At 38.9% G+C, this 12,500-nt stretch overlaps 1 protein-coding gene across 4 annotated transcripts in view; it reads right to left on the bottom strand.

The window, feature by feature from the left end:
* Nucleotides 1-678: 678 nt before the first annotated feature.
* Nucleotides 679-12,500, bottom strand: part of LOC122257836 (uncharacterized) — a 23,942-nt gene continuing 12,120 nt past the window's right edge. Inside the window, exons 4-11 of one of the 4 annotated variants that reach the window (XM_086542621.1) lie at nt 11,981-12,067; nt 8,761-8,950; nt 7,179-7,290; nt 6,600-6,875; nt 5,539-6,395; nt 4,255-5,349; nt 3,193-3,537; nt 679-2,423 (exon numbers count right to left, since the gene is read on the bottom strand). In XM_086542621.1, coding sequence (XP_086398747.1) covers nt 2,416-2,423; nt 3,193-3,537; nt 4,255-5,349; nt 5,539-6,395; nt 6,600-6,875; nt 7,179-7,290; nt 8,761-8,950; nt 11,981-12,067 — 2,970 coding nt within the window. In that variant the 3' untranslated portion in view covers nt 679-2,415. Of the gene's footprint in view, nt 3,538-4,254; nt 5,350-5,532; nt 6,396-6,599; nt 6,876-7,178; nt 7,291-8,760; nt 8,951-11,980; nt 12,068-12,500 lie in introns of all 4 variants that reach the window. The other 3 variants (XM_086542620.1, XM_086542619.1, XM_043023351.2) reach the window with 3 other exon arrangements.

Consider the following 12,500-nt stretch of genomic DNA (forward strand, 5'->3'; position numbering starts at 1 on the left):
TATCACTATCTATTTTTATCTTTGTATTTCTTTGTTTTATCTTGCTTAACTCCTCTTTCCTTAGCCCTCGCCAGAAAAATCATACCATCTCTCGCATTTCATTTCCATATTGTCCTTGCAATCACACCAAGATGCAATCAGTATCGAGCGCTCACACATCTACAAGAGCTTCACCTCGTACCATTCCCTTCCTTAGGTTCATTTACCACACACTTCTTATCTACTATTAGCTTTACAACATGTAGGAATGTACTGTTATAACACACACACATGCACACACTCCTTTGACTTTTGTGGTTTGACTTCAATTGTTTGTTGGTATCCACTTAACTTTCTATATTTCTTTTATAATTTATGTACTTTTCAATATGATTTTATCATTATTAAACATTTCTTCTTGTCCCACCTTTGAACAAATAAATCAGTCATTCAAAAGAGAAAATGATGGACTAAGGTGTTAAGGAACGTCATTATAGTCATGAACACACAAAGGGAGAGGCAAGTAGAAACATGAAAAAACAATAAAAATGAATGGAAAATTATATTGCAAGATGGATACAAGTAAAAGTCACATTGCTCATCTGTTGTTGACATCTTTTAAATCATTTTTTCCTTCCTGTTTTTTCTTTGATGAACCCTTTGGGGGGGAAATGGTACGGTAAATAAAATTTACACATGTGAAATGTTTTGAATTTTATTTTCTGATTAGAATGTTTGGTTGAAGGTTGTCCTAGAATATACCATAGCATCCACATTATATGATAGATGTCATATTAGTACAAGTCAGTAGATGCGATGTCTGCACTCCAGATGAACCAAACTTCTCGACCAGCTCTTGACGTTTGTTCCTCGTCAGCAGCGTTCACTTCTACTCCTGACAGCCTGTGTCTAAAGACAGCCATCTCTTCTGCACGCGATATAAAATAGTCCCCAGCCCTCCCATTTCATCACACTTTTGAAGATTCAAACAGCAGTAAATGGTACAAAGAAATGGTAAAATTTTCCTTTCCATAGCAGTGGAGAATTACTACTTTCTATGGGAGAGCAGCACTTCCAAATCCTCGTACATGAACAAAAGAAAAAAAATATGTTGTCCAGAGGAGGGTTGGGATAACAGTCTGCAGCATTTATGGAATCACTGGAAGGTAGGTCCTATTAATCTTGTGGGAGTGGGGGTGGGAGGGGGAAAGGGCCTCGTGAAGTAGGTATACAGCGTTGATAAGTAGCACAGACATGAATAATATCATTCTCATATGCACAAGAGTTATCACACGGATATGATTGCTGGGTACTAAGGGTGAATATTTATATATTATATAAATATATATATAAGAGAGATATATATAGATATATCATATGATAAAGAAATCTAATACAAACTTCTTGCACCTTCAAGTCCTCCTTCAAAATTCTCCATTTCCAACAGGTATATTTAGGGTGCAGGTGAGACATGTAAGCTACACGACAAATATAGATAGCCTGCCAACCAAAGAAAAGATCAAAATAAAAATGACGAACAAAATACTGAAAAACTATAGTTTACAAAAAACGAGTAATCTTTGTTTTCCTACACACAGTAGTAAAGTAAAAAGTTAAAAGTACACTTCAATGTATCAACAAACTCGATCGAAATTGGTGCTTAGAAAAAATCCTGTTTCGGCCTTGGCAAAACAAAAGAGAAAAAAAAGCAACACTCCCTTAGTAACCAGCACTCTAGAAGTACCTTTATATGATCCCCATTACCTTCACACCTGTATAGTCTTTTTAAAAACTTGTCACGTGCTAGGGCATTGTCGTTTTAAAAACCGTTTAGTTGTCGTGAGCGGATAATTGACCTCTGCATTATGACAAAAAGATCTGGCTCCCGGCGACTGAGCGGACAATTTTTTCAATACCAGGGTCAAGTTAAACACTATAAACAAATAGAAAAATGCCTGACTACTCTTCAAGAAACATCAGCTAAATGTTGGAAAGGTAGTAAAGACCATCAAAAGTGCAGTACTATCTCGTAACTTAAAGAGTAATAAAAAATAGGACTCTCAATGCATGCAAGTTAAATAGGCTGCCAAAAACAGCAAAGGGAAAGTTTGGTGTAAAGCTTTTAATATTTATACAAAGTTGTTAAAAAAAAAAGGGACTCTTCTTCTCACTTTATTAAATCCAATAGAAATATCTAAAAAATATGATGAAATTTCAATTGAGGATTCACTGCTTACTTGGTCAAATTAGAAAAATAATCCACTTCCCGTCTACCGTTTTCTCTCTAAACAATGCATCAACAAGTGGCTATATGACTTGTAGGCTCTTCGCATAAATGGTTTAGAACAGGTTGACAAGGGGCTGGAGCTCAATATAATAAACTCTTCTATATTCATCTTCACTCATACAGGATATAAACGTCTCCATTTACCGCTATTAGAGATCTGGAAAGAGAGGAAGAATTAATATAATACAGGTGCTTGTAGACCTCTTTGCCTCTCCTTCAACTACAAATTTTGGCCAACTTTTCAGAAGACTTGGAAGTTTTTTAGGGGGGTTAGCTTTCAAAAAATGCTAACTTCTGCAACAGATTACAAGTGTGCAGGGGGTTGGGTGGGGGAAGGGGGAACTTTAGGATAGTGTATAACGATATGATAGCAAGACATTTTTCATAAGCATATCACTTGGCTAAATATGTCTGCAGAGAGGAGTACATACAGACCCTCATCATGCTCATCTACCTCATGAAGCAAAAGTTCTACTTCATATTATGGTGTTTTCTATGATGGGCCGTGCTTCCTCACCGACAGTAATGCTTCATCCTCTTTTTTTTGTTTTGTTTTTTTCTTTGCAATTTCAGTCATATACTTATCTTAAGCAACACCCGAAAAAGTAAAACATGCCTATTCTCATATTATTTTGACATCAATAACAGCATAAGCCATGTAGGAGGTTACACTTTTGATATTTACTCCACAAGTGTCAGAAGTGCTCTTTCTCCCAAGAGTGAATGACTAGTTCTGTTGCCTAATCACTCTCCATTTTCCTTGCAAGGCTAACAATTTTTTTCCTCTTTTTTTTATTTTTTTTATTTTTTATTTGGCTAAATAAGTTGCAATAATCATATCCCCCTCATCATCTGAGCAGAAAAACTCTGGGAATATTGTACAAAACATTCTGAAAGTCAACAATGCTGCAGGAAATGTTGCTTACTGTCAATTTTGTGTGGTTCGTGCTGCTTGGGGTGGTGTAGAGGAGAGATATTGTTGAAACCTGGTGGTGGGGAGGTTGGGGGCCACATGGGTGCTACGGAGCGCTGTGTGGGAGCCGCGGTACCCGCTGGGCCAGTATGAGGACCCAACCCGGATGGCAGACCACCGGACGTCAGGTTGCAGGGCAGCAAGTTGTTCCAGAGAGGATGGGGGCCTCCTTCTGTGAGTTGTTCCATGGTCTTCATCCAGTGAGGAGGAGAATCTGAACGGGAATCTGTCAGCTGTCCTGATGAGACGATAGCCGGGTCAAGTACTGTGAGGTCAGGAGCGCCACTGTTGTTCCATGCTGCAATAGACGTACAAAAATGTTAAAGCAAGAATGTGATCCTAATATCTTCATATAAAAGCTTCATAAGTACCAGTACATTATGTCAATTTATCAGTCAATCTCCCACACCTTATAAAAATGTAATTTTAAAGCTGCATGGTTCACTTCCATAACCCCTTAACTGTTACAAGCCTCCCAAGAGGGTAGTTCAGCAGCCTGTGACATACCTCTTGGGAGATAGATTTGCATCTAAATATGATGCTCTATGCACTTTTGCAATGGAGTAACTATAGTAACTTTGAAAAAATACCTCTTGGCTACTTTTACTAATAACTGTAGAAAAATTTGCTATGCAAAATTGGGATTTTTTTTTCTCTCACTTTTTGAACTGCAGATTAGGGGTTAATACAATATAACTACGAAGTGGCCTTAACTGGATCAACTAGTATATGAAAAATAATAATGAACTTGAAAATAAAAAGTGACATAAAACCTTTGCAAGCATACCAAGCAGTGTCAGAAAAAGAAAAAAACAAAACAAAAACAACTCAAAATGTATAGCACATTCAGTGAGAAATCGTTTAACCAAGAAACTTAAACGATAATTATGCAAAAGATGAAAAGTGCACGAGCAATATGACAAAAACCCAACTGTTAATGCATAATCTTTAACTCTTTTTGACGCTTTCCTCTTACAAAATGGAGACCATGTTAGGCACAGAATCTTAATAATACCTTTGTGGGAATTTGCCAGAGAGCTCATTGTCAACTGATGCAGAAGAGAATGCTGAGAAGGATGCTGTTGCTGCTGCTGGTGTTGGTGCTGCTGGTGTTGATGCTGCTGTTGCTGCTGTTGGTGGTGGTGAGCCATGTTTAAGAAGCTTGTAAGAGGATTATTTTGTGAGGTCGGGTTGTTGGCTGCTCCAGAGAGAGAGTTGAGTGTGTTGACAGTATTGAGTGTATTCATAGTGCTAACGGAACTTATGGCTGGGAATATATTGCGAAGACCATTCTCAAGGTCTTTGAGGAGGAATGCGTCCCCTTTGGGCATTCCTATACCTGGAGGACCTTGTGAGGCACTGAGAGGCGTGTCCATACCTAGAAGGGACGCGGGCGGTAGGAGGTGTGGAGGCAGGCCATTTCCGAGACCTCCCAAGAGACCCCCGTTCCCGAGCCCGCTCATGTTACCCCCGCCCAGGATGTTTCCACCCAGGCCTGGAGGTATGCCCAGGCCATTGGAGTTCACCATGCCATTCAGAGGTGGCACTCCTGGCTGGGACCCCAATCCCTGTGTTCCTAAGCTAGGATTGCCCGTTAGACCACTGAGGAATGGCGGTAGGAGTTTACTGGGCTCGGGCTGACTCTGTCTAGGCATTCCAAAGGAGTTGAAGCTGTTGAGGCCATTGAAACCTGGAGGTGGCAATCTGGCACGAGACTGTCCGCTGGGAGTCGAGTAGTCCAGCATTGATTTCAACCCTTGTCTTAACTGTTGTTGTTGTTGCTGCTGTTGCTGTTGGTGTTGGTGCTGCTGTTGCCGTTGAAGGTGAGGATGCTGATGTTGATTTTGGTGTTGGCTGTGTTGATTTTGTTGCAGTTGCTGCTGGTGCCGCTGTAGTTGCTGCTGCTTTTGTTCTATTTTTATATCTTCTGCTAGTGCTTTGTTAGTTTCTTCAAATGGATCGAAACCAAGTTCATCGTCAACTAAATTATTGATCCCTGGCATATCTTCACTCTTTTCAAAATCAAATATACAGTTCCAAGTGTTACTTGAGCGACTCTGGGAGGAAAACACACTGTCCATATTGAATACTTCTGATTTACTGGCCCAATCTGAAACAAAAAGGTTTTTGTGTTATTGATGTAACCTAAAAGGTTACTTTTTTTATAATCAACATAGTGAAAACTTGACTGATAATTTCATTATAAAACACACACACACACACACACACAGAGCATTCTCTCCATTTTATTTGTTTTTTTTTAATACTACAAACAAGATTTGCATACACTTACACATACCTGGGGCAGCATTGTGTAGTGTATGTTGCTGCTGCTGCTGGTGTTGATGTTGTGGCTGTGGTTGTTGCTGCTGGTGTTGATGATGATGTTGCTGTTGTTGTTGCTGTTGTTGGTGATGATGCGGATGTTGATGCTGATGCGGATGCTGGTGTTGATGTAGGTGTTGTTGTTGCTGCTGCTGTTGTTGTTGTTGTTGTTGTTGGTGTTGATGCTGATGTTGCTGTTGTTGCTGCTGCTGCTGTTGTTGCTGCTGTTGCTGTTGTTGTTGTTGACTGTTAGTGTGACTGTTGTGGAGCTGGTGTTGCTGTTGTGGGGACGAGGCAGGTGGAAGTGGTGGTGTGGCTCGCTGTAGTGGAAGAGAAGGCCCAGAGGAGAAGAAACTGTTGCTGTTGTCCGAGAAGAGTGAAGCAGCCGCGGCAGCCGTGCGCGAGAACTGTTGTGGCAGCGGTAGGGACGAGGAGGGTTCCGAGGACGAAGAAAGGGACGAGGGCGGTGTGGGCAGGGGGGACGACTCCTCCCGAGGGATCTCCCCCGCACAGGATACTGGCATGGGGGACGTGGAACTGGGAGGTGGTGAGGGAGGGATGATGGGGGTATCGAATGAAGGGGGCGGTGTTGTCGAGGCCGACGAGGTGCAGCTCTCATGGGCCGAGGAGGGAGACGAAGTAACCACAGGACTCACACTATGGTTTGCCATATCCACTCCTAGGCCGTTGGTTGAGCTGCTACTACTGCCGCTTGTGCTGCTATTGCTGCTACTGCTACTGTTGCTGACATTGCTACAGCTACTGCTGGCACTGCTGCCATTGCTGCTTCTTGTGTTATTGGATCTTTCTCTTTCTCTTTCCTTATTTCCTCTGCAGAGAAAAAGACAATGAATGAGTAATCAAATATATGAAATGAACAACTGGATATCTTTCATGTATACATCAATAACTATGTAAGCAAATAGAAAAGCTTGCTCAAAAGCCTATTTTGGAAAACTCACATTAAATTACAATATTTCAAGTTCAACTGAGGTGGGAGAAAAAGATGACAAAGAACAAAAACAGTGCACTCACTTTTTGTTATTATTATTATGCTCATCTGTATCAGTGTGTTTTGCTGAGCCATTACTTCTATCCCCTTTACTGCCCTTGGACTTTTTACTTTCTTTGGTGGCTATTGCGTTGAGAGAAGGCCATGCCTCGCCTGAGTCGGGATCTGGGGTGAGGGCTGCCGCCGGCTGTTCTTTGGGGGCGGCGTTCTCCTTACCCCCACCCAATGCTGAACGCTTACTAGAACTTGAAGTGGTATTTCCTGAGGTGGCTGGTTGTTGTGTAGGTATTGGGTTGCTGCTACATGGGGAGAGGAGACAAGGGGATTCAATATAACTTGATCATATGGAAACTCTAAACTTTACAAGTCAATCAAATAACTGTTTTTCAATCCTGTATGAGGTAGTTGTAAGCAAGCCTTAACATAACAAAAAAATAAAGCTGGGCTCTTAACTAATATGATTTCCTGAGACAGCAATTTTAATCTGAGTAATCTAAGTGCCTATCTCAATAACCAAACTGTTTAATTTTTTTTTCTATATTCAAAGACAATCATCTCAAGGATGAAACAATTAAGAAAAAGTACTAAACATTTCCACCAACCTATTTTTTTCAGATGAAGATATCCCTAAGTAGTGGTCTTGAAGCTTCTTTTCAAACTCTTGATGTTTACCCTGCTGCATCTCCTCCTTCGTAAAGCTTGCCGATTCATCTCCTGAAAGGCAGATGTGGATTTAAGAATGCTTGCCTCCTTCTCACTTACCTCTAGGATGTTTGATGAATCATATAGATACAGCTATTCACATTTCCTCTTTTTTAAGTGATGAGTATAAAAAGTATGATCTGATAATCCTTAACTCAAATTCAATTGAAGCTGCAAATCTTGAATTTTTTAAATATTTAAATCCAACAGATATAAAAATATCTATAAACTCAAACTGAAAACTACTAAATTTATTTATTGTATTAGAGCACACATCATGGTTTGATTCAATACATTTTCCCTTCATTCATGAATTCTTGATGAAATGGCTTAAATAAAATCACTTTCTCTAGGTGAATTTATAATATTCACAAAGAAAGTTTATCTCAAGTTATTCATTATTTAGAGCCTCTTTCCCCTTTCCTTCTCACCTACTTGTTTCCAAGACAATCCTCCAAAAGGATACTACAGAACTTTGCTCATTAAATTTTACACATTGTATCTCAATATGATACATTAATAAGAAGGATGATGTCCATCTATTTATGTTGGCGTCCAAAGTGACTGATACATCTAAATATATTGCATTTTATCAATGAAAAAGAGGTAATTTCTCTAAAACATGGGTCTTCAACATTAACCCATTCCCGACGGGGGAATTCCTAAAATGAAATTCCAAATGCGGGGGTTATCAAAATTATTAGCCTAAAAAAATTGAAATGGCCGGCACATGCCTGCCGCCCGGCACTGGCTTTTTGAAATGCGTACACACATGCTGTACCACCCGTCCTGTGTGGGTTAAGTCAGAGTAGACTCTTCTTCACAAACACTGGTAACAACTGTCTAAAAAGGAGTCTAGTTTGACTTCTTATCAACTGATTTACGGTTTTCTTTTTTCCTCCACTACATATAAGTGTTTGCTTATCATGAAGCATTAACATCCTAGTCAATAAGCAATGATACAGCACATTAAGCTTAACCCTTTCCCGACGGGGCACACGCTACGCGAAAACCCCTATGCCGGGCAATTGCAATATTGCATTATAATCGTCATACTGGCATGACGCCCCGGCATCGGGAGTTTGGCCGTGTCACACGGGTGTGACGCACCGTCGTCATTGGGTTAACAATGCACATCCCTAGGATTTTGCAAACTGTAGTTGGAGAACTAAAAGAAAATATGTCAACTGCTTTGAGTGCTATGAATTCAAAGCAAAGGTAGAGATCGACATGAAGGCTCTCTACGAAGTTGATAAGTCCAAATATGTTGAAGCATTACTTTCAGCCCTTTACTCTGCAAATTTCAATGCCAGTTACATTAGTGTTTAATTACCAATCATTTGAACCATTATTTTCCGTTGCTTGGAAAAGTTATAAAAAGAAAATAAGAACTCTAAATGTCTTATTTATGATTAATAATATGATCATATCTACATAAAAAAAAAACTAATCACACACATCTTGCCATTATCCTTTCATTACCTAATTCATGAAGATACATGCAGTCTGGTTTAGGGCACTGCTGGTTCTTCATGAAGTGGGAGCAGTACTTGGTGGTACCGAGGGAGGCCTTCAACGTCCGCCCATCCACATGGATGTTATTTACAGCTTGGATAGCTCTAAGTGCATCCTCTGCACGTTGATAGGTGACGTACGCTGATGCACTTGGACCCTGTTAAGCAAGCACATGAAGAGATATATCAAAAATAGACAATATTGAAATATTGAAGTTAACTCTCAATAAAAAATGTAAATAACAATAATCATCTTGTTATATCATTTAAATACTTCAAAACAGAAGCTATTGTTGTAAATTCCAATTCTCCAAGTTTTATGTTACAATGAAAATATTTAAGGATAATTGACAATTTCAAATAAACTTTTTTCTGAAAGTCTTTATGGTATAACATTCAATAGGTCTTGATAACTTATCTACTGGAGCAGTGAGAGGCTGCTAAAGCACCTAAATATTCTTGAATTGCTTAGCATTTGACCCCAAAGCCCAAGAACTTCCTCTAATTGAAAAACAAAAGGCTGGATAAACAACACATTACACCTCACAGGGCAATACTGAAACCAAGTTGCCAGTTGCAAAAACTTTCCACCCTACTTGAGATGCAATTTTTACTAGTAAATCATATAAACTGTCAATTTTTTTCCTGCATATCTACAAGTTACCTGTGATATATGAAATTCATGTTTCTTTTAAATGCACAACACAGGGAACAATCTTCTTCCAAGGACAAATCACATTGCCTATTACAGTTGCTACCTTTCAAGGAACTTCAAAACACTGACTTTCATAAGGACACTGCAATACTAAGTGCAATAACATGAAATTCTGTACAGCCTGCTTCCTCCTTCAGAATATCATTGATGAGCCCCTGAATTCTTTGTTCAGCCTGTAATACCTACTATCAAGTTTAATTTTGATATCATGCCCTACGGAGAGACGATTACATTCAAAGTGCAAATCTTACCTAATACCCAGAATCATAAAAGAAAAGAAAGTATCTTAATCTTACCCTCTCACCCAAGATCAATGCAACTAATGCTATTCTATATTTTGATCCAAGCCAGATCTCCTTCCCACCATTGCCAATGACATGAACCTAGCATTCTTCCAACTCTCTCTGCCCCTCTTTGACAACACCCTGGCACAACCACATCATGTGGTCACCTTTCTCCTACTTCGGCCGAGTATTCTGCTCGTGTATTTCAACAAATAACAGACCCTTCTGGAAAAATGATTAATGATTATGATCATGATTATGACTATGATAACAATGATGATGGTGATGATTAATGACGATGACAAAGATGATTGATGATGATTAATGATGATAACCACAACAACAATGACAGAGAGTGAACATAATATTTCTATATAAAATATAAGATCAAGGGTTTCCACTCCTAGATCTTGGAAGCTGTGGTAATTTTCCCACAAAAGACTTCCAAACCATTCAAAATGATTGATACGAAGAAACATCTGAACCAACACAATTTGCCTTTGACAGGTCCCCCCGGCCAATGCCAAAGTAAAACTTGGCAGCCACATGTAAACATTTCTTTACCTGACCCACCATCCCTCCCTCCTCCCCTCTCCCTGCATATTTGGCAAGTCTACTCATCACAAACCTAAATTTCTCACATGAATAACCTATTTTCAGCAGATCACAACACTTTTCAAAATGGTTATCAGTAGCATACAAACAGACAAATGCAACCTTCAAACTTCAATCAGCCAGGCAACTTCCCTCCAAAGACCTTTCCCCTGAGAAAATAATGCATACATTTAACTCACCCTTCACCCCTATCTGCAACAGGGAACCCCAGCTTTGCATTACACTCTTCCAATCATCCACAAATATTCAAGACCACATGATCACATAATGCTATCCTTTGTTTCTCTATAAATTAGTCCCTCTGCATCTCTGCCTTTTTATCTCTCTGTTATTGTGTGTATGTGTGTGCCCATGAGTTCTTCTAGTGCAAATGCACCAAGAACAACACATGTTTGTTTTGCTTCAAGGTTCTCTATCCTCTCTCTCTCTCTTTTCATGTTAAAGCCAATGATAATGGTAGTATGTGATGACAAATATAAATATGATGATTTGATGATTGATGATGATGATGATGATTTCATCATTACAACTTTTATGGCAGTAATAACAGCAATAAGAAAAGAAAAAAATCCCTGAATATTCAAGTAATGGGGTATGCATGTGAGGTTACATGATCTGGAAGTGTATGTATAAATGCTTTTCCTGTCTCAGTGGGGTTAAAAAGTTGTATCATTTGCATGTTTTATGTAATTCATTCTCTTTCACTGGTATACTAGGGGGAACTGGGTTAACTTTTCCCAGCTCTGACACGCCACTGTATTTGATACATAACAATAAGATAAACTTGTTGGGGTGCAAAATCATGGTCTCAACCCATTGCAGACAGTGTGCCAAACAACCAAACTGGTCATCAGGATGGGCGGTCTATGACACTAGTGGCACCAGCTAAAAATTAGAGGGACGGGGAAAGTGTTTTCTCCACACTCTGGGTAGCGCAGACTAGCCCAAACAATATTTTTCAATAGAGCCATCATAAAATGTGGGTTTAGACTGAATTTGGAATCCTGTAGCTCTGGAGCTACTGACAGAGTGCGCACTTCAACTGTAAGCATATCCTGATGTTGCGGTATGCATGCATTGACACCCATCTTTAGGGCCTAATCAATGATAACATGTATGTCATGACACCCCTGTGCAATGGGTTAAAATACCATAACAAAATTTGCTTTAGCAAAACTGCAGATAAAAAAAAAAAAAAAATTGAAGCAGGGGGATAGACGCATTAGCCATTCTAAAGGATTGATAAAAAATATAAGAATAAAATAAAAAGTTGGTCTGTAGGCCTATTCTTCAAAATCCCATCCTAAAATACACTTGGACTAACATAGTGTTCCAATATAAACATTGTGTTTGATATATTAGTATGAACAAGTCAAAACAAAACAAAGGTAAACACAGGAAAACAAAGGCATATTTGTGAGTTTTCCTGTGTTTCCCTTTATTGTTTTGTATCCAAGTTCAGCATAAATCCTTCACATGAATCATAAAAAACAATCTATTATTTTTCTGATCAATAATCCCTCTTCAATAGACAAAAAAGGCCCAAATAAAACAAAAGCCAAATGATAGCTTACCTGAGACCCGGCATAACTAGTGCTGTGGTTTATAACAACTTTATGAATTTTTCCAAATTTCCCAAAGTAATCTGGTTTCTTTAACGTCTGGAAGAAAGAGAAAACGGGTGAAAAAATGACCTAGAAGTTCTTAAAAGATTTCATCAAACTTTTAATACAAGACTAATATATAATTGATTAGTCAACAGCAATATGAATGCTTCAAATTATCTTTGATTAGGGTGATGACAAAGACATCCTTTACACAATATACTAAGTTTGTAGTAAAGTTATTTATAAAAGTATAGACAAACAGGAGAGGATATAAAAAGAAAAAAAAAGAAAAGAAAAAAAGAAGGTTATCTATAGCATGCATCGTGGGGGATGTTGAGAAGTAAGCACAAATATGCACATTACAATAAAAACATTCTTTGTATGAAAAACACCACTATTCTAAATATCACTACCCACCAAGCATTGTATTATTGTACACCTTTAACCCATTCACGCCGGATGATGTGCTGACACGTTTCGTCGTTTT

This window comes from Penaeus japonicus, unplaced genomic scaffold (genome assembly GCF_977035675.1).
Source record: "Penaeus japonicus unplaced genomic scaffold, GWHDUDI00000001_assembly GWHDUDI00000012, whole genome shotgun sequence".
Lineage (NCBI taxonomy): Eukaryota > Metazoa > Arthropoda > Malacostraca > Decapoda > Penaeidae > Penaeus > Penaeus japonicus.